This window comes from Alexandromys fortis, unplaced genomic scaffold (genome assembly GCF_014885135.2).
Source record: "Alexandromys fortis isolate MF-2015 unplaced genomic scaffold, M_Fortis_MF-2015_v1.1 scaffold_93, whole genome shotgun sequence".
NCBI classification, from domain to species: domain Eukaryota; kingdom Metazoa; phylum Chordata; class Mammalia; order Rodentia; family Cricetidae; genus Alexandromys; species Alexandromys fortis.
This window is the reverse complement of record NW_026067970.1, coordinates 137,985-165,351: the sequence shown is the minus strand read 5'-3', so window position 1 is coordinate 165,351 and position 27,367 is coordinate 137,985. Positions and strand designations below refer to the sequence as shown.

Sequence of the window (27,367 nt, the reverse complement as noted above, 5' to 3'; positions counted from 1 at the left end):
TACTGGGTCACAGCCTCCACCTCACTCAACATAATACCCACGATTATCTCAAAAGTTAAAGTTGCATTCAGAAGGCTTGTGGAAGTCAAGCCTGGCTTTCCTTGCAAAATGCTTTATGTGTGTGTCTCTGCACCAGAACGCCCTGCTCTCCACACTCAGCTGGGGCCCGAGTCACTCATATCCCACCTTCCTGCTTAGACTTTCTTAAACCATCTGAACTTGAGACTGAAGGGATGGCTCGGAAGTTCAGATAGTCTTTATCACTGTTGATAGCTCCAGTTCCAGGGGATCCAGCAGCCTCTCTGACTTCTACAAGCACTAAGCATGTGTAAAGGGCATTTACATACAGGTAGGCTTACACAGAAAATAAAAACAATTATCTGAACTGAAACATACCAGGAAGTGGGGGGTCCTGAATGGCTTTCCAGAGAAGAGATCTGGGTCACCCTAGCAATCCTGAGCCCAGCAGGGCAGCAGGAAGGGACAGAAGTGACTTGGGATTCCCTAAATGTTTGTTGCTTTGCCTAAGTCAGACCACTGCTTGGGTCACTAGCTCCATGGGTCCTGTGGAGATGAGATCTGCCCAGGTGAGAAAAATCTAAGCCCTGTCCTCTCACATTCTCCCCAGAAGTGTGGTACCCGCTGCTTTGTCCAGTGGGGCCCAGAAAGCCCCTTTAGTCTCCACTGTAGAGCAGACGTGAATGCAGGGGCCGGGAGATGCACGCTCTCTGCCTGGCCCAGAGGTGAGAAGCTGGAGGCTTGGGATGCCGTGTTTCTAGGCCTCTCTACTCTCTTAGTCCTGTAGAGATAGAGTTTTTCACAAGAGCATCTCAGCGGTGTGGGCGACGAGGGTGGGGCAGGAAAGAGAACTGGCTTTTATTTAAAAAAAAAAAAAGAAAGAAAAAAAAAACCTCTTCCCTGTAGCCCTCTGAGCACAGCTTTGACGAGAAACCTGTGCACACCGCTCCTTCCTGTGCCCCACGGATGTCGTCTTTCTCCCTCTGGCAGACAGATTTTGTGAGCTGCTTTTTTTTTTTCTTCTCATAGCTCTTGTATTTTCATGAAGAAATTAAAAACCAATGTGAGAAACTGCCTAGGACAGGAAGGTGCGTCACAGCGCATGTAGACCTTGAATCGAAAAATCCTCCAGCACCCACCAGGTAACAGGGCTCCTGTGTGTGTGTGTGTGTGTGCGCGCGCGTGTGCACGTGCATGCAGTATGTATGTCTGTATGTGCGCGCATGCATGTGGCGTGTGTGTGTGTCTGTGTGTTTGCACGCATGCGCACACTTTCCTCTCCCCATCTCACCCTTAAATCTACCAGTAACAATTACTGTAGACCTGAAGGGCAAGGCACTTGATCTCTTTACTATAGGAAAAGTTGGGGAGGCCATAGCATCTTGTGCCCCAAGGATTCTCCCAGAGGACTTCTGGTCTGTGTGTGGAACCTCAGTGGGTTTTCTCTCTCAAGATGACAAACCTAATACCCGACTAGGGGCTCAGGGAAGGTGGACTCTTAGAGACTCTGTTTCCTGCCAGGAGTTTCCAGGGAGGGAGAGGAATGGGCTTCCTTTCTAAAGTAATTCCCCCGGACTCCTCAGCCAGGCTGTGTTTAGTGTCTGGAGGCTAGGGAGGAGCTGGACGGGGCAGCCGTACTTCCTGTGACCTGGGAAATTAGTGTCGGGCTGGAAGATGGAGCACTGGCCTCATGAGTGATTTGAAATTCCCACACTATTCATGGTCCAGAAGGAATTCCAGACTCCCTTAGGAACATCTGCTCCATCCAGTCCGGGGCAGGAGCCCTTCCGTGGGTGAGAATGCCCTGAAGCTTAGGTTCTCACTGCAGGAGAGCAGGGACATCTCACCTCATCTTCTGTCACCCTCCACCTGCATTGACACAGGGGCTCACTCGAGCGGCTTCACCCACCACTGCCTAGATTGGCTAGAGGGATCTAAAGGAGCCCAGGGCCTGCCTCTATACCACTTCATCCCCCAGTGCCAGGGCTGTGGATGAACACAGTCACACTCATTTCTTATGAGGGCTCCGAGAACACAAACTCCACTCCTCGTGTGCGAGCCTGAGGCGTCCCCCAGTCTCTCTATGGTGTCTATGGAGACAAGGGCCCATGAATCTGGTGCTCACCGATTGGCTGGACTGGGTGTCCCATCTCCCATCCCCTGGAGTTTTCATCTTACTTCTTTCCCATTGCTTTCCTTTCTCTTGGTGAGTGTTCACAGTGCTGGACAGGAGGAAATGCCTTTCATTTTAAAGATGGAGAAGGTGTCAGGGTGCTACTCGGGTTGATCTGTTCACATAAAGCATTCGATTTTTGTGTTTTAGTTAAACTTTTAAAACTTGTGTTTTAGATACACTTAAAAAAAAAGATCAGACAAAGCAACCAGAACTAAGTTACAAGCAGGAAAGGTTGCTCCTGGAAGTGACCCCAATGGCCCGTGCACAGTGGTTTATCTTCACAGCCTGTAGTGTTTTTCTGATCAGGGACCATTTCTCTTCAAGATGCAGTGGTCAAGGACACGGGAGAGAATGGTATGATGCCTTTTGTCAGATGAGACTAAGACAATCCACTCCAGGCCCACATTTGCGACCTTCCCGCAGTGTTTCCAAGCGTGGCCTAAACCTGATCTCTCCTCTAGTCTCTCCCAGTCCTGGGCAATACCAGGGAGCGCGCCCTAGGAGGGCACTGGGAAGCCCTTCCAGTTTTGCTAGCTCTGAGGTCCAACCAGGGACAGGAAATACTGGATGCACACCCACCAGTCCTTCCACTGACTACTTAAAAATGTGTGGAAGGACTAATGGCTGTGAGGTGGGTGGTGCGGGTTGATGGCTGGCTTCCAGTGGGCTGGGGGAAGGCACAGAGCTGCCCCAGGAGGGTGGTGACTTAAAATAAGATCCCCCAAGGGGACAGAATGCAAAGAGGGTGCAACCTGGAAATAGAAAAGGTGACCTTCGCTGGAAGTGTGTGGGTTCCAACTAGAGAAAGCACAGGAGAGGGAAACTCTGAGCATTTGAGATGTCCTCAAGTCTAAAGAAGGTTTAAGAAGTGGGAAAACCCCTGATGCTCCCGCCCTTGCTTTCATTTCCCTTTCTGATCAGACTGGATCCTGAGATGGCAGCAGTTTAAGGCTTTCACTTTGGGGGAATGACCTGCTACCTGTTGCTTCCAAAGGTGCCATATGAGTAGTCCTGCCTGAGAGAGCACTGGTCAGCACCTAGGGGCAACAGACAGCATGGAGGAAGACCCCATCCTATCAGCCTAAGTTGGGGACACACTACCCAGGAAGCTGTGGTTATATCACCCTTGCTCTTTCGTGCAGTGTTGTGTGGCCTGATTTAGCCCAACCTCCAGAGTCTTGGTCTCCTCACAGGACTGTAAAGCAGCACAGGGCCTCCAGGGTACCCAGATCTTGGCTTAGAAACATCAACACCACCCCCTTCACTCCTTTCTGTAGCTGGCTGCACATGTGCCCTCCTACCCTTGAAGGTACTGGCCTCCACAGCCTCTTACCTGGGCCTTGCACTTCCCAGCATGGCTATAAAGTGATCTGCATACAACAGCCCCCATAGCAGCATCTGCATTTCTGTCTGATCAGATTGCTGGCCCAGCAGCCCCCGCCAAGCTGAGATAGACTGACCCTCTCTGAAAACCCCTGAAAGGGCAGGACCACAGCTGGTGCTCAGGGCCAGGTCTCCAGGTGAAAGTCCTCGCCTGAGATACACAACTAGCAGTTTTTCTGAGACCTGTGAGAGTTCTGGGCATCTGTGTGACCAGATTAGATTAGTTTCTGTGGGACTGGCTGCCGAGCAGAGAGGCCAAGAGACAGGGAGTTGCTGGCCCAAAGGGAAAAGACCCAGGAAACAGGGAGCATGATATGGTCACAGGGACAGACTCAGAGTCAGTGCTGTGTCTCCCTGGAGCTAAAACATCTTCAGCACGAACGACAAGGAAGTTGCTGAGATGAATGCTGGGTTCTGGCCTTCAGTATCAAAATTAAAGTATCCCAATTTTATTATGTTTATTATGCTTATTACGTTTCTTGCCCAGTTGGTGTCTGGCCAGTCTCAGATGTAGAGGGCGCCTAGGAAATGCATTTATTCCCAAACGTGTTTTGTTCTAAAAAACGTGTTGACTCACCAAAGACCTGAGATTCTGTAATTAGATGTTCATTTTCAGGCCTATTTTGGTGATTCTTGGTTGTCAACTTGACTACACGTGGAATTAATAAAACTCATATTGCTGGGCACACCCATGAGGGATTTTTTTCTTAATTAAATTCTTTAACTTAGATCTGATCTGGATCTTTGAGGTGGGGAGGCCACCTTTAATTTGGGTCACCCCTTCTGCTGGTGTCCTACAGAAAGGACGTGGAAGAAGGAAGCTCTCTCTTTGCCTGCTGGACCCCACTCTCACCTAGCGAGCCCCTCCTTTCGCTGGCATCGGAGCCTGCGGCTGGATTCCAGTGTGTACGGAAGACCAGCTGAGACATCAGCCTCGTAGACTGAAGAACTAGTGGCTTCTTGGGCTTTCCATTGTTAGACAGCCATTGTTGGACTAACTGGACCCCAGCATGTAAGCCATTCTGATAATTTTCCTTTTTATTCCACATATACATAACATATGGGATAGAATATATGTTTAATGTGTATGTGTTTGGTAAGTTCTGTTCCTCTAGAGAACTCTGACTAATACAAGGCCTGCTCCTGGAACCTGGCTCCAGGAAACAGAAGCTTTGACTAAGCAGGGCCCTGCATTGCCTTTGGAAGGTCTGTGCAGGTACCTTCCAGCAAGGAAGCTGGGAAGTCATTTTCCTGTGGATCCCCTGCCTGGTACAGGAGGTGGGGAGAGTGGGGCAGGACAAGGATCAGGAGAGGCTTGCGAGGAACAGCGCAGAAGGAAAGGAAGGGCCCTGCAAGAGAGGTACCCTCAGCGTGTCTCCAGTCCAGGACTGAGCTGGAAGTAAGGCCACTATGACCCCAGGAACAGAGGGGACACTGTAACCTTGGGAGTTAAGGGGCCCGCTATGACCCCAGGGGCCCAGGGGCCACTATGACCCTGAGCACAGGGGCCACTATGACCCCGGGAGCACAGGGGCCACTATGACCTTGGGAGCACAGCGCAAGCTGTGCAGCTGCAGGGCTTAGCCTTTCTTCCTGTTTCCCGGGTGCACCCATTACTCCCCAGTATGACCCCACAACAGACCCCTATTCCTGGGTGAATAACTGGTCCTGGTTTGCCTTGGGCTTTCCCAGTTTGGACAAAGTCCTGCGGTCTGGACTCAGCTAAACTCTGGGCAGGGCAGGAGGGACCGTTGCCATGGAACAAGGGAAGAATTACATTTGTCTCTTGGAGATGCTGGGGACAGGGTTCCCACAGAACCCCAGACATCCATGTGCTCAGTAGGAAATAGTGACCAGTGTCATTAACTGTTGTTGTGGGTACACAGCCCACTTTCCTTCTGCCTGTAGCTGAAGACAAGTCATGGTGACGATGCCACGTGATCGCATTACACGTACCCTCTTCGTGGGTCTTTCTCCTTTGGGTCATTTAGAGCTACCCGTAAGGACATGCATGTGACTCCCGCAGTTCCTTCTTTGGTCTGATGTCCCTTTCTACAGGATATTGTGTTTGATGTTGCGTATCATATCCAAATCCAACATGAACACTCTTTGTATATTTTCTCTTCTAGAAATAAAAAAATGGAGATGCTTCAGACAGGTGTAAAAGTTACCTTCCCCACAGGTAAGACTCCTGCCAGGGGAGGGACTCTTTTCAACAGTCAAAGACCACGGCTCAGTGCCTAGACAGGGACGGGCTTCCCTTCATACACCCACAGCAAGGCAAATGGACCACCAGATAACTGAATGTCTTAGGCCATTAGCTGTCATGCTTCCCAAGGCCTACAGGTGCTTCCTGGCCAGGGTGAGGCAGGAGGTGGAGAGGCAGAAGCGGGAGCTGGAGAAGCAGGAGAGCAACTGGGTCCTCAAGCTCCTCCTCCGAGGCAAAGCGTGGATGGTTTTGCACTTTGGGACTTGTGTTAGTTTTGTATTGGGCATAGCAATCCTCACTGTTATTTTTATGCTCGTATATTCTAATGTTTGATGCTTTGTACTTTAGAGAAGTTTCTAAAGCATCCTGCAGGATTCCTGGCTATCAGCATCACCTTCAGAAAACCACGCTCCTGGTCTGCCAGACTTTGCTGCCCTGAGCCTCTTCTGTTTCCCATTAGAATTCTGGTTGGGATTAGGCAGAGTTGGGGGAATCCTACAGAACAGGGGCAGGAAGGATTGGAGGAACCAGGGGAGTCAGGAAACACAGCCCATAGAATCATCTGATGGGGATTCATGGGGGCTCACAGAGATCAGGGAGCCTGTAGGGGTCTGACCTACCTCCTCTGCATATATGTTATGGCTACATAGCTTGGTGTTCTTGTGGGGTTCCTAACAGTGGGAGTAGGGTCTGTCTCTGACTCTTTTATCTACCCGTGGGACCCTTTTCCTCCTACTGGGTTGCCTTGTCCAGTCTTGAAATGATAGTTTGCGCCTTGGTCTCACTGTATCTTTTTTTGCCATGTTTGGTTGATCCTTGGGAGGCCTCTTCTTTTCTGAAGGGAGGTGTGGGGTGGATCTGGAGGAGAAGGGAGGTGGTGGGGAAAGACTAGGGGGAGGGGAGTGAGGGGCAACTGTGGTTGGAGTGTACGAGAAAAGAATAAAATAAATAAATAAGACTCTATGACATACTTTTAGCATACCCCCATATTCCCTGTCTTTCTCCTCCCATTAGTTCCTCTGCTCCCATAGAAAATGTCACTTCTTCCCTGTCAGATGATGCATGTGTTTTTATTTATTATATAAAAATTTAGAATCCACAAAAGAGAAGGTATTCAATATGAAACTGACTTAATTTAATTAATATAATTGACTCCAGTTGCATCTATTTCCTTCAAATGACACAATGTCATTGTTTTTCATAGCTAACTAAAATCCTGTTGTGTTGTCCATAGGTGTTGTGTGCAGGTCTTGCTTAGGTAACTGTAATGTACTAAGAGAGAGGCGGTCTTCTCCAAGGATGAACTTCCCAATAGGTTATCAATCCCATGTGGTCATCCCTAAACACATACACATATTAACCATGATGCATGGACTCAGCAGGTAATACTTATGTGTGCATGTGTGTACATGCGGGTATATAGGTACAATACAGGATAAGAGGTCATGAGGTTGAGAGGAAATAGGGAAGACATGGATGTGAGTTGGAGGGGTTAGAAATGACGTAACTATAGCTGTCATACTAGAAATTCTCAAAAATAAACATGAAAGGGTTCCATTGTGTTTATATATTATCACATTTATTTTTGCATTCTCCCATTTTAGACCACTTAGGTTGTTCCATAATTGATCTGTTATTAACAGTGCTGCCATAGACACTGATGTGTGGCTGTCTCTGTGCTGTGTTGACCTGGAGTCTTGGATGAATATGCTATTATACATTTCATGTTGCAACTTCCACCACACTGTGACACACAGCAATCATTCACATTCCCAAAGGAAGAAGCGGAAGGCGGTATGGAAACACTGGACCCAAACTGAGGAAGTCAGGTGTATTTCATTCTATATGCTATAGCTGGATTGCACGTGCTATCTATTTTTAGTGTCTTGAAGACGCTTCATGCTGATTTCCGTGGTAGCTGGACGAGTTTACATCCCCACCAGTATCCGAGGGTGTCAGGTTCCTTGGCCCTGGAGCTACAGGCAGCTGAGAGTGAGTGCTGGGAAACCAACTCTGGTCCTCTGAAACATACACTCAACCTCCAAGCCATCCTTCCAACACCCAAGAAATTTGCATTTCTCAAATGGTTAGTGATGCAGACATTTTTCTTGTGCTAATTGGTCATTTGTAGCCCATCTTGAGAAGAGTCTGTGTGTTAGCTCATTTATCGGCTGTGCTGTTGGATTTCTTTCTATCAAATTCTAGCTGTTTCTAGGTATTCATCTGATTTCTTTCTTTTCTGAGTTCTTGGTCTATCTCGATCTTAATCCTATGGCAAATGAATAGCTGTGAAGGTTTTGCCCCACTTAGAAGGCTGTCTCTACTCATTCAGTGATTGTTTCTTATACCACATGGAAGCTTTTGAATTTCATAAAACCCCATCTGCTAATCATTGACACCGTTTCCAGCGTGACCAGAGCCCTTGCGGAAACCCCTTACCTGAATCTTGAAATAGTTCCCTTACTTTTTCTACAGTTTTAGCTCTTACATCAAGATCACGCAGTTGAGCTGATTTCACAGCCTGGGAGGCAGGGACACAGCTTTATTACTCTACACAAGGATACCCAGCTTTCCCAGCATCACTTGCTCTCTTTTCTCTGATGTATGGGTGTTTTTTTGTGTTTTTTGTTTTGTTTTGCTTTGGTTTTTTTTTTTTTTTTTTTTTTTTTTCTTTTTTTTCAAAGGTTACATGTGTGGATTTGTGGGTTTGTGTTGTGGAATATTAGTTGATGATGTGTTACATTTGTTTATGCTATGAAACATTTGTTTAATGATGCAAAAATATGTTCTTTTATGTTGCATTTGTTTAACTCTGGGATGCTGTGTTACTTCACTTATCTAAAACACCTAATTGGGGGGCTGGAGAGATGGCTCAGTGGTTAAGAGCATTGCCTGCTCTTCCAAAGGTCCTGAGTTCAATTCCCAGCAACCACATGGTGGCTCATAAACATCTGTAATGAGGTCTGGTGCCCTCTTCTGGCCTGCAGGCAGACAGAATACTGCATACATAATAAATAAATAAATATTTTTTAAAAACCCACCTAATTGGTTTAATAAAGAGCTGAATGGCTAATAGCTAGGTAGGAGAGGGACAGATGGGACTGCCAGGCAGAGAGAATGAATAGAATAAGAAAAAGAGAAGAGAGTGGAGCAAGAGAAAAGGAGGAGAGAAGATACCCAGGGCCAGCCACCCAGCTACACAGCAAGCCATGGACTAAGAAGTAAAGAAAGTTATATTGAATAGAGAAAGATAAAAACCCAGAGGCAAAAGGTAGATGGAATAATTTAAGAAAAGATGGCTAGGGCTGGAGAGATGGCTCAGCAGTAAAGAGTACTAACCTGCTCTTCCAGAGGACTCAGGTTCAATTCCTAGCACCTATAAGGCAGGTCACAGCTGTCTGTAACTGCAAGATCTGACACCCTCACACAAACAAAACACCAATGAACATAAAATAAAAATAAATTATAAAAAATTTAAAAAGAAAAAAATCTGGTTAGAAATAAGACAAGTTAAGGCTGGGCGTTCATAAGAAAGAATAAGTCTCGGTGTAATTATTTGGGAGCTGAGTGGTAGACCTCCCAAAGAATAAAGGAAAAAAAAACCCACAAATTTGTGTCTGGGTCCTCTATTTTATTCCATTGATCTGTGTATCTGGTTTTGGGTTTTGTGGGATTTTTATTATTGTTGTTACTATGTTTCTGTAGGATAGTTTCAGATCAGGTTATTGAAACCCTCAGCACTGTTCTTTTGCTCAGAATTATTCTTTAACTCTCTGGAATATTTTTCCTTCCATAAGAATGTTATTTTTTTCTATTTCTTTGAAGACCACTGAACTTTTGATGAAGACTGTATTGAACCTGCGAGCTGGTTTTGGCAGTATTGAGATTTTCACGCCATTCATTCTCCCAGCTCGTGGATATGATCCATCCTTTCATCTTTTGGTTTCTTCAGTTTCTTTCTCTGTTTTACAGTTCTCATTGTCGAGTTCTTTCATTGGATAGCTTTCTTCCAAGGCATTTCTCTCACTGACCATGGTGCTGCCTTTTCCATTAGACTGGCTGGCCAGAAAGCCCCAGGATCCACCTGTCTCCCCCTCCCCCCCCCAGTTCTGGAATTACAGACGTGCAACACTGAGCTTGGATTTTATGTGGACACTTGTTTGGCAAGCACTTTGCCCACCCACCTGAATTCATCTTCCCAACCTGGTTTTCACATTTTTAAAAAAGATTAATTTTATTTTTGTTTGTGTGTGCACATGTGAGTGCAGTGCCTGTGGAGGCCAGAAGAGGGCACTGGATCACCCAGAGCTAGAATAACAGGCTGTTGTGAGCTGCCTGGTGGTGGGTGCTGGAATTCAAACACTGCTTCTCCAGCAGAGCAATATGTGATCTTAAACCCTTAAACCAACTCATTTTCACCTTTTTCTAATGGTTGAAGAATTCAGGAAATAATGTTCTAGTTTCACACATGAAAATTACATATAATTCAAAATTCAGTGCTCACCAAGTTTTATGAGCACACAGCCTCTTGATCATAGTGGCTTTTGCCTGCATGTGGTGTCGAGCAGCTATATTGTACTCTCCAGTCTTCCACGCCCAAGACACCCACCCTCTGGCTCTCTGTATTACTGAATTTAGACTTTCTGGTTTCTGTGTTTCTTGACTGACGACCCTGCAATCCCTGGGGTGAGACCCACCCTGATCCTGTAGCCTCTTCACTCCGTTCCCCACTCATGCCCAGGCCTCTTGACTCCATTCTCTTGTATACCTTAGCTCCCTCTGCTTCGTAAACACTGTCCTTATCCTTTCTTGGGGCTGGGAAGAGGACGGAGACCTGACTTTTACAGCTATAATGAGATCAGGGTGGACTTATGACTAAAATAAGATTCTGTCCTCAGCTTTGTGTGTTAACATCCCCTCTGTAGGAAGTGGGGCACTAGGTGAGACACACCCATTGCTACACAGTCCAAACACCCTCCTTTTTGAAAGTCCCCAGTGTTATAGTTTTGAAAACAGAGGGAGGGAGAGTCACACCATACAACAGGGCTCACATGGGAGCTTTATTGGAAAAGGAGAGAAAAGGGACAAAAAAGGGGACAGAGAAGGGGCAGAAAGTGGGACAGAGATCTGTTTCTGGGGGCAAGAGTGGTGGAAGAGGAAGAGACGGGAGGTGGATAAGGCCTGCCTTTTATAAGGAAACTTAGCCAATGTGCACGGGGTGCTCTTAGTGCCTGCAGCTGAGGGTGCATCCTGTCAGGACCCCAAGGGCAGGCCAGTCCAGATGCCTGAATACTAACATTCCTCCTTCTTGTTTATTATAAAAAGGTGAGGAGTTAGAAAGCGATAGCAGGGATGAGAATGCCATGTTCTCGAGACTGCTTCCTGCTGACCTGGGGGGGCAGTGTTGGCCACCTTTGGGGACCTGGAATATCTGGGGTGTTGGCCATACCCTGGGGTGTCTGTTTCACTTCACTGTCCAGTCTCTGTATAACAGTCAGGCATCACGTGGACCTGGCAAAATGCTGTTTGAAGTGGGTTTAAGGCGACTCCCTGGAGCTCACGAGAACTTTGAATTTACACAGAGATAAGTTTTAGACACATTAGAAAGCAACCAAAGAGAATTTGAAACCCTGAGCTTGTGGCTGTGATACTATAGTGGTAGAGTATAATGTTTAGTGCTCCGCCAGAGCTAGACTGATAGCTTACCAGAATTCCATCAATTAATGTCAAGATTGTAGACAGTAACAGAGCAAGAGAGAGAAATCTGGAACATGTTTCATTGTTTTATACATCTCAGATCTCTTTCTCCTTGTCAGCACTTATGCTTTCCCGTCTTCACATAAACAAACCTGAAAGCCCCTGGTCCTTCCCCATCCCCACAGCATCAGCTCACACCCTCTTTCCATCCGATACCAGGAGACAGGTGGTTGATGACTGAGGGCAGTCGATAGTAAAAAGGGGAACAGAACAAATCTGTGCCACACTCGTAAGGCTGTCTCCTGAGAAGACAGGAAAAGGGACGGGAAAGATCACCAGGGCCACATGGAAACAGGAGAAAGGGGCCTGTGAGCAGGGACTGAGGGAGCACAGAGGCCAGCATTGCCCTTGGCAAGCCATGGGGGCCTCCGCCCAAATGCCCAGCTCTGGGAAAAAGACCCTCTCGGGAGACCAGAAATTCCATTATAGAATATATATCTTGTTTATCAAATCTTATTTATCAAACATATGACATCACTTATTTAAGTTCTCTGGAAGCTTGGTGTTGAACACTTGGCAAAGATGTAAGTACTTAGGTATAAATCTCTAAGTCAGCTTTTGTTAATCTGAATAGACCTTAATTTTTTTAACTTCTTTTAAAGTTTTATTATTGCTCATCCTATTAGCATATATAAGTTATACATAATACTTGGTTTATTATGACATTTTCATGCATTTATATAATAATTTTGTTCATTTTCAGTCCCCAACACCATCTCTTATCCCTCCCCACTCTTGTTCATATCTTTCCTCTTCTCAAACAGTTTACCTTCTGAATTGACTTTTATAACCTTAAATTTTTATCACGATATAGAGTATATTCTAAACCAGAGTTGAATGACATATAACTTTACATTTCTATCATCATACAAAGTCCTTACCAACCCAAAATGTTTGAGGCGTGTTGTTTTCTTAGTCTAAAAGGAGAAAAAATGAACAGAGGGTTCAGGAGTTCCGAATGGATTGATTGAGAAGGCAGAAGCTGGCCAGTGAGTCATAACCCAAAGGTCCAGGGCCCATGGCGTGCTGAGCCCCAAGAGACACATGGGTTGCCTGATATCAGGGCTTGTTCCAGAGGTGAGAAACCACGGCGGAGAGACGAATCCTCACTCGTGGGGAATGGCCAGACAACGGGAGGCTCACCAATCACGCCCATTTTGGTAGGCGGGACTAAACAACCTGTTAGTTGGACAAGTGAGGCTGTCATCTGTGGACCGGGATCCGGGGTCTTGGCAGGCCTCAGGCTGCCAGTGGGCAAGAGGAAGCCCAGAAGAGCCTGCCGCGGGTCCGACACCAATATTATAGTTTAAAAGTCAGCAGGAAGGAGTAAAGCCATACAGCAGGGCTCACCGTGGCGGTTTTTTGGAAGAGGAAAGAAGGGTCAGGAAAGGGGGCAGAGAGAGGGCCAGAGACTGGTCGCTGGGGACAAGAGTGGTGGAAGAGAAGGAGACAGGAGGTGACGAGGCTTGACTTTTATGAGGGAACATGACGAATGTGCATGGGGGTGTTCTTAGTGGGCGGAGTTGAGGAGCAGCCTGTCAGGACTTTAAGGGCCGGCCAGTGCAGATGCCTGAATATTAGCACCCGGGCCTTTATGATGGAACTACTTGATTCACCCTCACAACTTAAGAAATACGTTCTTTTTCTTTCATACTTGATTCAAAAGATTCAGATGAGCGTGAAACTGAGGTACCCCAGTGCAGACAGAAATGCGAACCTTGGGAGAGGGCGCTGATGGCAGAAATCACCTGAAAAGGCTCAGTTCCACTGGTTAACATAAAAGTTAATTAAAATGCCAATAAAAATCAAACCACACCCAATAAGAAGGGCGGCGGCTGCGATTTGGGAGCACGAGCATGTCCTGACTCTGCAAAGCATCTTAGCCACCCAGCTGCCCTCCTGCTCCTCCAGCTCCCGCTTCTGCCTCCCCATCTCCTGCCTCACCTTGTCCAGGTAGCACCTGTAGGCTTCCTGGTACTCACGGCAGCCATCGCTAAGGAGCACGTGGGCATGAAGGAAGAGGTCGTTGCTATGGAAAGAGCCCTCACACTCCTGCTCCAGCCCCCTCACCAGGGCCATGAGTTCTGCCAGCTGTCCCTGCTGCTCTTCCCCTGAGGCCCTGTTATTAAAGGCACAGTACCTCCTCCCACACTCGTGGACCAGGCTGCGCAGGCTGTGGTTATCAGTGTGGGTCACAAACTCATCCAAAGTCTCATTTGCCAGGTCTTCCTTGTGGGTGAAGAGGACGATCGTGTGCCTCATGACTCCTGCCCCGAAGATCTCCTTCACCCTCCTCAAGGCTAGGGTGTCCTGAGCTGTGAAGCGTCCCAGCTGGGTCACCAGCAGCAGCACGTGGGGTCCTGGGGCACACAGCAGGTAACAATCTCCAATGTCCTTGTCCATGTCTTGGTTCTGGGCCTTTGACCCAAAGATGGGGGACGTGTCTACCACTAGCAGTCTCCTTCCCTTCCATGTGCCCGTCTCTGCCTGGCTGGTCCTGGTCACTGACTGGGCTCCAAGCCTGGACTCAAATGCTTTTCGGCAGAGGATGCTGTTCCCTGTGGCGCTTTTCCCGCAGCCAGATTTACCCACCAGGAGGATCCTCAGGCTGCCCGATTCTGCTCCACAGTAGGCTTCCCTGCTCCCTGTGGACGAAAGTAGGTTTGTGCCTCACTCAGCAAGTCTTCAGGCTTTGACGTACTGGGTCCTTGCGGATATCTCCTGAAACCAATTGTCCTCATTCCCAGAAAAATAGGTGCCATTCAAATGCTCCCAGCTGTTTGCCTGTAATTTTAGGTGGTCCTTGGCTTTCATGAAGTCCCTGTTGGGAGCCCATTCTAGGACACATGGGCTAGTACATGGGTGGTACTGCCACAGGAAGGAGAGCTTCTGTTCCGTCTGGACCACAACAAATGTGCCATTACTGAAGAAAAGGTCCCTGTGCTCATTCTGGGGATGCTCAGGGCAGCTCCCCAGAAAACTGGTTGTGAAATAAATATTCATTAGTTAAGGAGGAGGCAGAGATGAAGTCATGGCTGACAGCCACCTCTTTTACCCACAATGCTCCAGACATACTGTGTGAATGTGCTCAGCTTATCCCCACCCCCACCCCGAGGTCACTCCAGGTGGAAAAGCTGCCGTGGCTCACACTCAGAGACAGCTGGATTAGCCTAGGAAGCAAAGGGGGCACTTGGATTTGAGGTGGGGGACGGTGACAGTTAACATCAGGGAAATGATACAAGTGGGCAGGTGCAGAAGGGTGGGAGAGAAGATGGTTAGAATCGGAAGCAGACATGCTAGAAAGGCCATCTACTGCTGGGCGTGGCCCAGGGCCTGTAACAAGAGGAGCAATGGAGGGACACCATGAAGACAAGAGCTCAGATCTCCAGCCTTGAAGGGATGAGGACAGGGGGCTGTCCCATGAGTCCAAATGAGTTTTAAGTGCCCTTTACACTCCTAAAAGTCTGTCATTTAAGGGAAAGCTGAGGATGGCTCAGTGGTAGAGTGCCCATCCGACATTGTAAGGCTCGGGCTCAATTCTCAGTATCACAGAAAACAAAATAGAACTGATTCCCTTTACTCTGTGCTGGTTTTAATTTCCCTTAGTATTATGGGGTGTTCTGTAAGACATAATCACTTTAGGGCAACTTCCTTCCTCCCCTCCCTCCTCTCTCTCTCTCTCTCTCCCTCCCTCCCTCTCTCTCTCTCTCTCTCTCTCTCTCTCTCTCTCTCTCTCTCTTCTGAGAGGAGATGAGGGAAGAAAGAGAAACTCTGTCGCTGTTTAGTTGCAGGCCCTTCTAACCCTGAACGTGTGTCAGAATCACGTTTCACCACATCGTGTGGAGGAGAGTGTCACCATGGAGTGTGTGCGCACATGTGTGTTTGCAAGCATGTGAGTCTGTGTGCATGCGTGTCTCTGTGCGTGTGTATGTATATGCCTGTGTGTGCATATGTGTACATGAACACAGCAGCGGCTTGGACACAGAGATCTGGAGACACAGGGAACAAACGGCAGTGAGTGTCTGAACCTGTTTTGGGTCTCGGTCCCTTCAGGACCTTGGTGCTTTCTTACCTTCAACTATGGCTCCATATGTGCTCTTCCGGAGGCCTTCCATTTCTTCTGGAACCGAATCAGGAAAGAATTAAAGTCACGTCCACATGGGAACTGGCAAGGTGCTTTGACTCAGATAGCTTGGAGTAACTGTCCTCGCATGGCCATTTCCACGGCTAACTCTCGCACCTATGCTGACTGCAAACATTCATAAATAACTGGCTGGAGTGAGGCAGGGGCATCGCAGCACAGTGTGCTATTGCTCCTCCTCGCTCATGGGAAAGCAGGCGTTTTTTTGCAGATGAACGAATGATCTTCTCCACTGTTGGGAGCGGTGAACCCCCCAGATCCTGAATTTCTGGTAAACAACTTGTAATGCTTGCAGCTGCCCTGAGCACGAGACCCTCAGGAGTTCCTGATGGCAGGGGAGTGGTTTCTAGTGGGTTTGGCTGGGGCATGGCTATCTGTTAAGGATCCCTATATAAGCTGCCCCTGGACACAATAAAGCGGGCATTCTGGCCTCAAGGATGACCTGTGTCTCAGTCTGTGAATGCTTGTGTGTTTCTATCTCCAGGCCCTTGCCCGGCTCGCAAATGGTCCTGTAGTGCGGTGCCTTAAGACAGGTGTAGGGTTTCTACACTCCACCAAGCTGGAAGTATAAAATGTCTGGAGCATTCTGTTATGAGCAAGAACTAGACTTAAAAAAAAAAACCTGAACCAAAGTAGACGACCTGCCAGGATAGAGAAAATAATTGCTGTGCTGTGAATAACATTGGTTTGTTTGAAGTATTGGGCATTTCCAGCGTGGGAAAATCTTCCAGAGGCAAAGAGACAAATACAACAGGCTTTCCCTGGCAACTCCTCCAAGAACTGACCTGAGAGGAAGGAGGGCAGGAGGACTGGCAAGGCTGCCCAGAGTCACACATTTGCCTTAGAGCTAACTCTCCCCAAGTAGCTCTTTTTGCCTGTGTCTCTTGGACTTCTCACCCAATGGGGAGTTGGGGAAGATAATTCCTAATAAATCAATAAGCCTTCTGTCCTGGACCCACCTGGGGTGTCTGCTCTGTTTTGAAGGATTTCGTTAGAACCTGGTTTATGTGCAATGTGGCTGTCACAACCCAACTCAGCAACATTAGTAGGAAAGTTCTGAATCGGTTTCCAAAAAATCAGACGGACTACAGGAGACATATGTCCCACTAAAGGACAGATTGATTGACAGATATAAGCAAATGTCTACATGCCCAGAGATGAGACAGGGCGCATGAGAAGGAGACACTGAAATGGTCACACAGGAAAGAGACTGACAACAGCCTAGGAAAAGGAAGGGGAGGGGCAGGCGTGCGAGGGACAGGAACTGATGCTGTGGCTGTCAGCCTGCAGAGCACACAACAGTGGGGCAATCGAGAGTGGACATGGATTTCTGCTCCAAAAAGAAAATTCTGCCAATTTCAGAGGTGGGTGCAGAGGCCACAGGAGATTGGCAGGCAGCACGGAGTGGCAGTGGGTGACCAGGGGGCAGGTGTCACTCAGGGAGCAGGCAGAAGCAAACACACGAAATGAACATTCTTGTGTGACGCCAGCCGAGCTGATTCATCAGAATGCTTTATTTTACCCCGCAGTGAGAACACAGATCAGGAAGCCACTTTCTGAGAGGCGGTGTTTCTGGCTTCCTGATGCGTAAGAACCAGGCTGGCAGCTATGACACAGGGGCAGAGCAACAGCTGCACAAGCTAGGACTCGACTCTGAGGCCCAGAACAGTAGCGAAAAGCTGGAGATGCTTGCCTGCATCCGCAATCCCAATGTCTCCCACAGTGAGGCAGCCGGTGAAGAGAGGAGACTTGCCCAGAAGCAGTCAGGCCAGCAAGCCCCTGGTGTAGCAGCAACAAGAAAGATGCTGTTTGCACCAAGTAGAAGGGTAGAAGTTGCTTCAGAAGGCTGTCCTCCTACCTCTACCAAGTGTCCCATAGCACCAGTGTGTGCTGCACTCTCTGACACACTTCAGAAAGCTGTCCTCCTACCTCTACAAGAGTCCTGTAGCACTGGTGTGTGCTGCACTGACACACTTCAGAAAGCTGTCCTCCTACCTCTACAAGTGTCTTATAGCACCGGTGTGTGCTGCACTCTCTGACACAACTAAAAATAAACAAAAACATCTCCAGTGACATCTGCTCCACCCATCGGCCTCTCCCCTCGCCTTTATATCCAGGTCGTGGAGTCACAGAGCAGGTTAGTAACCCAGAGTCCAGGAAAACCACCCTCTCCCGTAAAATTCAGCTAATAAGGGGAGCGCTCACAGGAGTCTTGAACTCACGGCTGTTGGCCTGCCACAGTGTCTTGGGCTGTGTTATAGGAAAGGTATGAGCTACGCAGACTGGGAAGAATAGGGTGGTTTCAGAATGAGGTCAGGAGATAGAATTCACTGATTGGCCTTCTAGGGGAGGACTGGATCATGATGGAGGGAACATGGAGATTCCACCCTGGTCTGTAGAGCCTTAAGGCCCCATGCTGACCTCCTAGGGGTGAAGCCTGTCTGACCTGAGTGGGCTTTGAGGAGTCTGGGGTAAAAATGGAGAAGGGTTCGCCACCTGCTGGGTGTCTTGGGAAAACCTAGGCGCTGGGACTTTAATTTCCCTCCTGTAGAAGAAGAAAGAACATTGGTTCAGCTTTGTTAAACCGAGGGTTTCAAAAAGGCGCAGGCAATGGGGCGGAAAGTCCCAGCATCCCCATGGGTCTGGGGATGGTGGCATGGAAATTTCGGGGCTCTGCCCCCCCATGTGCTGTTGCTGATGCTCACTTCACTGTCCAGGGGACCCAAAGTACCAGAGCTCGCCTGAGGGCCCACTAAAGAGGAGCAGAACAGGTCCCCGTTGGTCCTCCCAGTCCCCAAGTGGCTGTCAGAGCCTCCTCCTTACCCGGGCCAGCAGGGCTCAGCCTCCAGTCACCAGTGTGAGTCACTTGCCAGCAGGCAGAGGACCTGTGCCTGCTGGATGATGCTCTCACAGAAAGGCCACTCGCAGAGCCGTAACTCCAGAGTCAGGAAAAGAAGAAAAAAAAAAAAACACGGTGACACATGCCACTGCCCCGCAGGCTGTCCCCTAAAGTCGGGGAAAAGGCCTTGAACGCTGACCTGAAATCCGCCAGAACACAGCAGAGCTGCAGTGGTAAATGGCCGCTTCCTGTGAAAAGCTGACAGGCCACCCTCCCCTACTCATTTCCTCTTCAGGAAGGTCTGAGCACACAAAGCACTGGGAGTCAGAAGCTGGGAGGTGGAGAACAGCCCCGTCCCCCAGGTTCCAGAAAGCCCTCTTAAGAGTGGAAGTGCTGGGCCCCGGATTCCCCCATTAGCACTGAAGGTGAGCATCTGCTCGCCCCCAAAACCCTGGGCCCGACGTGACCACTTTGTCTTTAGACGGGTCCCCTAAACGGGGGCAGAAAAGCACTGCTGGTCCCAGAGGGCCTGGACAGCCCCCTCAAAGGGCATCTGAGCTCAGTCAGATATGAGACTGGGTGCTGACTGCCTCTTCTCTGCTGTGTGGAGCATTTCTTTACCTGACTGCGCCTGTTAAGTACTGAACCTTGAGCATAAAACCCAGCTCTGGCTTATGCAGGTGGTTCTCATCTTAGAATTCCCCCATGATGCTTTCTGTTGGCAGGAAGTGTGCTTGGCTTTAGATTATGGATACTAGGATTTCAGGGGAGCTGAGGAGGAGACACACTAAGAGACTGCGTTGAGGTGGGATGGTGGGCAGAGTTTAAAACCAGATAGATGCAGTCCTCTGCATCCATTTTCAAGAAAAGACATAACTCAAGCTGAACATGGTGGCTTTTTCTTATCATTGTTTGTCAGGGAGCTGAAGCAGGAGGATTGCCTTGAGTTAGAAGGCAGCCTAGGCCACAGAGTGAGACAGTCTAATAAGAAGCCATAGCTCTTCCTCCAGAGGATGTGGTAGCCTTGTTATTAGTGTCACTGTCCTTTCTCCTAATTGGTAGTGACCAGCTGTGTCTTTAGCCAGAGGGAAATAAGCTCCCCACGTCTTTCGGGCAAGAGGAAGGTCTGCGATGGGAGGAGAGGGCTTCAACCTAAGTTAGAGCCCGTGTCCCTGAGGAGCAGGGTCTGACCTTCTCCGATGTTTGCATTCCACCAGCTCCTTCTGCTCTTCACCTGGAGAGGAAAAATGGATTTTAAAAGATAAACATCTCAAAGCAAAGGGGGATAAGAAGGACAAAGGGGTCTAAGAGCTTCTGGTGTGTGTTTTTTTGTTGTTGTTGTTGTTGTTTTGTTTTTTGTTTTTTGGTTTTTTTTTTGAAAGAGAGAGAGAGAAAAGAAAGAACGAAAGAAGGAATAGCAAAAGAATTCTGATGGATGGTTCTGCTCCTGTTAGAGTTTTTTCTCATTTTGATATTTATTCACCCCTTGGCTTTTACATTTTCATGTAGTTTCAACCTAGCAGACAGCGCTGGAATGAGTTTGGTTCGGTTTGTTAGGGCAGGGTGGGAGGCAGGGAGGAAATCAACAGACCCTGTTCCATCCTGGCAGGTTGTAACTCTTCAGACAAAGCCAGAATCTCTCAGAAACCTAACTGTCAAGAGTTCACACATTAATACCACCCTCCCAGACTAGAAATTGAACCCAGGGCCCTGAGCTAGGAACACCCGATCCTCCTGCCTCTGCCTCCTGAGTCGCAGGCATGTGCCATCAAGCCCATCTTGAAATAATCCCTTTGTTTAAAGAAAAAAAATAAAAAAAAATTTTGATAGCTTCCAAACTCGATATCTATTTTCACAGAGAAACAAATTAAGCCCAAAGAAGCCACGTGCCTGTGCTCTCTAGAAAGCAGGCGGTGACCCTTCTGTCCTCGTGACTGTTAATTAGGGAGCCAGTTTCCAGACCCTGGCCGCTATCTTGTTAGAGATCTCTGTAGGGAAGGCAGGGGGACTCTAAGAGCCTCAGCTGCTGGGTGACTTCAGGAAAACAACTTTCTAGACACAACAGGGCAGGTGCACACGTGATCACAGAGGCTGTGGCGGAATGCCCAACACCCGAGCAAGTGTAAGCCAGACATAAATGCCCCCTCCAACCAAGAAACTAGTCACAAATTTTAACTCCTGGGGGAAGGAAAATGGATTCTCTTCAATGAAGTGACACTGGGTCTATCAGCCACACCCCAGGGCAGGTCTCATGCTCAGAAGTATTGGCCAACAAATGCTGCTTTGTGCTGTTGTTAAGACATAAAACAAACAAACAAACAAAAAACCATGGAGTTCTGAGAGGAGGGAGGTGGTGGGGACTTGGGAGGACTTGGGGAAAGTGAGAGGATATGACCCAAATTTATTATATGAAATTACCAAAGAATAAGTTTTAAAAAGAAAAGAAAATGCTTGTTCTCTTTGTGTTATGATTTTGTCCCCATTTACAAGCTACCAGGAGTATTTGTTGTTTTAAGGGAAGACTGACACACAGGGATGATGAAAAGGTCTAAAGGAAAATTTTAGTTAGACAAATTTTATTTTTTTTTAAACTCTAGTAGTTAAAGTTGAGACTCATCACCTCCGAAGCCTTTGCAAAGCTGATACCGTGTTTCCCACAGTACTGCGAGCTCTGAGCAGAGATCTAAGTATTCCTTTTTTAAAAGATTTTCTTCCTAGTTAAAACATCTTCTAAGACCAGCATTATCTGCTATTCTGGTCCCCAATGGCCTGAGGCGTCTTTCTGTAGACCTGCAGGTAGATCAGAAAGGCCACACCCAGGAAAATAGCCACGCCCCGTCTCCAGCTCTTCCTGTAAGATTTCTGCCAGTCCCACAGCCCAGTTAGCAGCCTGGTGCGCAGGGGCCTCTGCATGCGTCTTGCCACCATCTCTGCCACCTTGCTGACTTGGTCCTCGGGGTTAGACCCCTGCAGGGTCCTCACCAGATCATACACTTCATTGGAGTAGTACGCGCCCCCGTGCTCCCTCACCAGGCCAGCGACCAGGCCCAGCAGCTCTTCAGCTTGTGCCTCGCGCTCGCGGGCAGTGGTTCGGTTGTTTAGGGCGCACACGCGGCCCCCGCACTCAGCCACCAGCTCCCGCAGCGCGCGATTGTCTGTGCATCGCACGTAATCCTGCAGAGACTCTCCTGCCAGGTCCTCCTTGCGAGTGAACACCACCACAGTCCGCGCCATCACCTGCTCCCCGAACACCCGCTTCACCCTGGCGAGCACCTGGCTGTCCTGAGTGGTGAAGCGACCCAGCTGGGTGACCAGCAGCAGCGCGTGCGGCCCGGGTGACGTCTGTAGGAAGCAGTGGGCTGTCTCCAAGCACGCAGGGTCGGTCTGTTTGACCTCAGAGCTGAATACATCCGGGGTATCCACCACCTCAACATACCAGCCGGCCCATTTCCTGTTGGCCCAGGAGCAGGATCTGGTAACAGGCACAGCCCCCAGCTTGGATTCGAAGCACATCCGGCCCAGGATGGTGTTACCAGTGGCACTCTTGCCGGTTCCGGTTCTACCTACCAGGATGAGCCTCAGTGGGGGCCCCTTTGGGATCTGTGAATCCATCTCCAAGCCTGAGGACCAGATAGGGCAACACTGAGTCAGAGACACGGCTTTTCCCTGGGACTCGCCTATGTCCTAAACTTCAGCCCTAAAGGGAACGAACCACAGTGCCTGCTCCCCTTGGAAGCTGGTGCGCCCATCTGCTCTGGGCTCTCAGAGTTCAGGCTCCTCCCCATCTTCCCTCTCTGCCTTTGTATTCTCTGCACCTGTAGGTGCTCCCGCTGCCTTTCAGAAAGAGTCCATTATAACTCCTGGGTCTACCAGGATCTCTGGTCCTGCACACACAGGCCGACCTGATGCTGTTTTGACCCTAATGTTTCCCCCACAGATGCTGGTCATCAAGCACAGGGGAGACCCTCAGTCCCAGGCACAGGTTGGATCGCAGCCCACCAAGTAATTGTATAAGAGCAGGAAGTGCTCAGGCTAGGGCACACCTCTCCTATGGAAGTGGAGACAATGTGGGCCTTTCCCTGGGCTGTTAGAGAGGAGAGTTCACCCGCTTCCCTCTTTCTCCTCTCTTGTCTTAAGCTGGCTCCTTAAGAGAAAGCCCCGCTTTAGATAATATTTTGTTACATTTTATCTATGGGGACACCATACCACTGTGTCCTGTGGAGGCTAAAGGTCGAGTTTCAGAACTCAGTTCCATCCTTGCATCGGTGGGCTCAAGGGTTGAAGTCAACCTATCTGGATTGGCTGCTTGTGCCTTTACCCATAGTCATCTCCCTGACCCCCCAAATACTAAATACGCAGGTAGCCCTCTATTCTAACACTGGAGACCTGGTGAGTGAGGCTCACTCTAGTCCTGGGTTTCCCATCCTCTGTGTCATTTTTGTGGAGACCAGAGTAGGTTTAGGATCCTTCTTCATGCTGTGGGAACCAGTGATGGGGGAGGGGGGTCAAAGCTGTGAGCTTCTCTCAGCAGGGCAGGGGCAGAGACACAGTCAAATGGGTCCTGCTGTTTTATCCCAGGGGCTTCCAGATCTGAGGAAGCTCCACCCACTTCCTACCCTTAGCGCCCACACCAGCCGGGATGCATTGAGAGAAGGGCTATTACCATAGGTGCTTTCCTCGTCTCTTGCCATCTTCCTTCCTCCCATGCTTCTCAGGACTCTCAGTCACAATTTCCTCATTCATGCGCTCCTTCCTGCAGACGGGCAAAACCAACCACAATGTCAGGCTAAGTCTAAAGAGCAGGGACACTGCAAAGCAAAACAAGGCTTTAGAGGCCAGGTGAGCAGAGACATGGTGGGTGCCTTTTGTCACCACAGGAAAATCTGCTGTTCCTTCTTATCGAGAGCATCTGGATTTTTGAAGAATAGTTTCCGGGGGACCAGAAAGATGGTTGCAGTGCTAGTGACAACCTGAGCTGGCTCTCCTGAGCCAGTAAAGATGGATGGAAGAACCAGCTCCACGAAGTTGTCTTATGAGTTTCTGAGCCCTTCTCTTTAGAAACTTCCCTTCCACCAAAGATGTTCTGACTGCACAGTTATTTGATACAGCCAAGCACGCTCTGGTCACGTGTGCCTGGTCCCAGGAGTCCCTAAGCACAAAGCACGGTGTCCCCTTAGTCTGCTGCTCCAGCCTCATTTCCAGTGAACAGGCCTCAGTTTGTGACTGCACAGACCCCAGATTTAGACTCTCCAGCCCTTGCTGGCTTTTCTCTGGCGAGAGCTCTGCTCCCACATTCTTGTCAGAGTGCTTATCTGCATTTCTCATCACCTCAGAATCTGTCTCTTTGTCTCCACTCTAGGTGATGGGTTTCCTCCCACACTCCCCCCTGTGGGCACCACACACACGAAAAAGAAAGATCATAACTCAACACCCTGTCTCCCTAGAGGGGCTTTGGGAATAGGTTGGGTTAACACCTCTTCCCTCTCCCCAAAGCTTTTAGTAGAACTCACTGTGTGGTTCTGTGTCTCTGTTCTGAATGTGGGAATCAGCAAATTCCCACAAATGATGCAGAAATGAAGAAGCAACCACAAGACCGAGAGCAGCAAACAAGACTTCTGCAGGAGCTTGGAGACCTTGTCATGGGGGAAATGAACCATGTGCATGGACTCAGGGGAGGCCAGGGCAGGCCCCCAGGACTCCCCGGAGCTCAGAGTGGAAGCCAAAGAGAAAAAAAAAAACAATGAATGAAATCTTGGGTGACAAATGGCTTTTATTATCTGGGAATATAAAACAAGAACAGTTCTACATGCTTAAGAGAGCTCAGGAGTTATCTAGTTTCTTGTCTTGATGTTTCTCAGAAATATTTAGGTGTTCCCTGGACATCGCATCTTTTGGACCCATCCTCAGTGGTTCTGCTAGAACAAGTGAATCGTTCCTCATGAGGTTAATCCACACCCAGCTTTTGAAAATGAGCTATTTCTCCAACTCTTCACTGTAGACATGAAAAAACTGTGAGGTCCCTATAGTTGGAGTGGGACAAACTTCAATCAGGAAGCAAAGGTTTAAATGACAGGTGGGGACAGGGCTTGATGACCAAGTTCCATTCCTCTGAGGTGTGTTAGAGCCCCCTCCCCATGCACACGCATACAGGTGTGAGAATAAGAGGCTTCAGAGAGGCGCAGACTTGGCACATCAAGACTGGCCTTGAAGGCATGGTTTATAGAGACACAGAAGCATCTTCTGCGTTTGTTGAATGTGCAGTTTGAGGAATGGTATCTTCTAAACAGCGCTTTGCTCCTGGAATGGGATCTAGAATAGGTTTCTCATACTGTATGCACGAAGTTTGGGAGGAAACAAGATCTGCCCATCAAAAATCTGTGTACTTCAAAGACTTCCTCTGAACTTGCTCAAGTTGAAACCCAGACCACCCCTCAGGCGTCTGGACGCCAGCTCTTGCCTGCGCCGCATGCGATTGCAGGGTATGCTCCTGCGCAGTGCTTTGTAAAATGCCGGTGTGGAGGCAGCAGACACTTGGGTCTCACAGCCCAGCCCCCTCTCCTCCCTGCTCACAGGCTCAGGCTCACCTTTCTTGGTGACAGACTTTAAAGTGGCCCAGAGAAGCCCCAGAGAACTTCTGCCTTCCCTTCAGCCATGAGTGAGTAAAGAGGTCTCTTGGTCTTTCGGTGCTGAGCAGAGAGGAAGTCACTGGGCGGCCTGGGTCCCCGAGATCAGGAAACCCAGAGAAAGGCCGGATGATGACGGCTTAAAGAGACAGAAACATTTGCCATGCAGCTGTGGTCTTGGCATTTCCCTATAGACTCAAGCACTGTGACCAAGGGTGTCTGTGTCCAGCGGGGTCAGTAGCATCAAACACGCTGCCATAGCCACAGGAGGGAAGGAAGATTTAGGATTCCGAGGTCTCACTCTGTCCTAGACTTGGTTACTGCTAATCTTCAGTTCTCTTTTGCTCTTTAAGGATTTCTCTTACTATAAATTAGTTTCCAGGTTGAGACAGTGAGATGACAAATTTAAGAGCATTCTAGGGTACTTAAGAACACCCCCTACTCACCAGGTGTGGTGGTGCATGGCTTACTCCGAACACTTGGGAGGCAGAAACAGGTGGATCTCTGTAATTTCGAGGCCAGCCTGGTCTACAAAGCAAGTTCAAGGACAGCCAGGGCTACACAGAGAAACCATGTCTTAAAAAAAAAAAAAAGACCCTCATCTCAAAACAAGACAAAACACCAAAGACTAGGGGTGTAACTCAGTGATAGAGCATTTACCTAGAATACCCAAGGTCCTGGGTTCTATGCCCAGTACTTAAGTAAACAAAAAAGAAAAATTTAAAAAATAGAATACCTAATATCACTGAGGCTGATATTGGCTATTAGTGATTAATTTTTAAATCAGTGCATGCAGACTTCATTCATTCCTATTTCACTAAGTAAACGCTTTTTATTCAGAGGTGTGAGCTATTTTTAAATGTGTTTTAATGGTGATTGGAATAGTTACATGATTTTTTCTTTTGATATATTAGTATTGCAAAATATGCTGTTCCTATATGTGTATTTGTGTGTGTATGTATCCGTGTGCATGCGTGTAAAGACTGGGTTCCAAGGCTTATGGGCTGTTGAGGTGGGAGACAGAGAGGTGGTGAAAAGAGCCACTAGGGAGTCGTCTTGGAATTTATGGCTGAGAAGGGAAGGAAAGAACAGGATTGGGCAAAGACAAGTTAGACTGAGACACAGTCACAACAAATGGAGACTCCACAAGGCACTCTACAATTTGTACTGATCTTGTGACTGAATAAGAGGGATTTTATAACTCTATCAGCTGGTTATTAAATGTAAACTTCCCCTGGAGAAAACGCTTAACCTAGAGGCATCTCTCTTCAGCAGACGCAACCTCTGGGCACGGGCAATAGCCAGACACTGGGGACTGCCAGCTGGCCGGTTAGAGGGAAAGCCAGTCTCTGGGCCGTTCCTATAGGTTGGGCATGCTGATATTTCTCTTTTTCCACCCTTTGAGCCTGTGTCTCAGCATAGCTTTAAAGATATCCCCAACAAACACAGATGTGTCCAACTCTAGGGAACTTGAGGCAGGAAGTATCGTGGGTTTAAGGGCAGCCTAGGCAGTCCCTGCCTCCAAATAAAAACTAAAAAGGGGTCTGGGGATATAGCACAGTGGTGTAATGCTTACCTAACGTGTGAGGCCCTAGGTTCATCCTTACTAGAGGGGTGGGAACCTCCTCAAGGAACCATCTTCCTGGCCCACCCTCTCCACTCTTGCCCCTGTAACACCACACTTAGAAGGAACCTTGTCCCTGTGTCCTATAGCGTCTGGCCATGTGGTCATAGAAGTCGACACATACAAGAGAGAAGTGAGGAAGAAGGACCAGAGCACGGCTGAAATGAGTCAGCAGGGCCTGCTGCGCACTTCTGATTCACAACAGTTCATCTTATTCTTGTGGTACAGAGCAATTCTGGGAAATGGTTCAGACCACAGACATATTAAGATACTATTGACAACCGTCTTGTGGTTTCTTGCACAGCCCTTGTTTGTGAAGAATTTCTGCTTTATCGTGCATTCTGCGATGATAACAGTGTTCCCAGGGCTCGTGAGGCTCCCATGTTTGGCTGTGCGACTGGAGTGACAGAAGACTGTGCTCTACAGTTTAGCTCAGATGATTAACTATGCATTCATGTGGCCGGTAGCTACCGTTTGAGCAGCAGTTATATTTATTTTCAGTGCTGGGGATCGAACCCTGGGCCTAGCACATAATGCTAGGCAAGGGCTGTAGCATTAAACAAATATATCTCTGGCCCTCTTTTTTTGGTGGGGGGG

General features: G+C 48.4%; 2 protein-coding genes and 1 long non-coding RNA gene across 4 annotated transcripts; 1 reads left to right on the top strand and 2 right to left on the bottom strand.

Moving 5' to 3' along the window:
- Positions 1–998: 998 nt before the first annotated feature.
- Positions 999–13,876, top strand: LOC126509537 (uncharacterized). The gene is made up of 4 exons (XR_007594179.1): positions 999–1,160; positions 4,378–4,589; positions 5,707–5,759; positions 13,767–13,876. It is a non-coding gene; the product is annotated as an uncharacterized lncRNA (long non-coding RNA).
- On the bottom strand, positions 9,905–18,784 carry LOC126509531 (GTPase IMAP family member 5-like). Of its 2 annotated transcripts, none has more exons than XM_050155480.1 (3): positions 18,508–18,784; positions 15,616–15,663; positions 9,905–14,188 (listed from the first exon to the last, which is right to left on the bottom strand). In XM_050155480.1, the coding sequence occupies exons 2-3, from the start codon at positions 15,656–15,658 to the stop codon at positions 13,302–13,304; spliced, it is 930 nt and encodes a 309-aa protein (XP_050011437.1). In that variant the 5' UTR covers positions 15,659–15,663; positions 18,508–18,784; the 3' UTR covers positions 9,905–13,301. The 2 variants fall into 2 exon arrangements, with proteins under 2 accessions (XP_050011437.1, XP_050011438.1); XM_050155481.1 differs by having other exon boundaries at positions 15,616–15,660.
- A 2,267-nt stretch (positions 18,785–21,051) lies between these two features.
- On the bottom strand, positions 21,052–25,242 carry LOC126509532 (GTPase IMAP family member 1-like). Its single transcript, XM_050155482.1, has 3 exons — positions 25,108–25,242; positions 23,187–23,276; positions 21,052–22,143 (listed from the first exon to the last, which is right to left on the bottom strand). Exons 2-3 carry the CDS (start codon positions 23,227–23,229, stop codon positions 21,266–21,268), a joined length of 921 nt encoding a protein of 306 aa, XP_050011439.1. The 5' UTR covers positions 23,230–23,276; positions 25,108–25,242; the 3' UTR covers positions 21,052–21,265.
- Between the last annotated feature and the right edge of the window lie 2,125 nt (positions 25,243–27,367).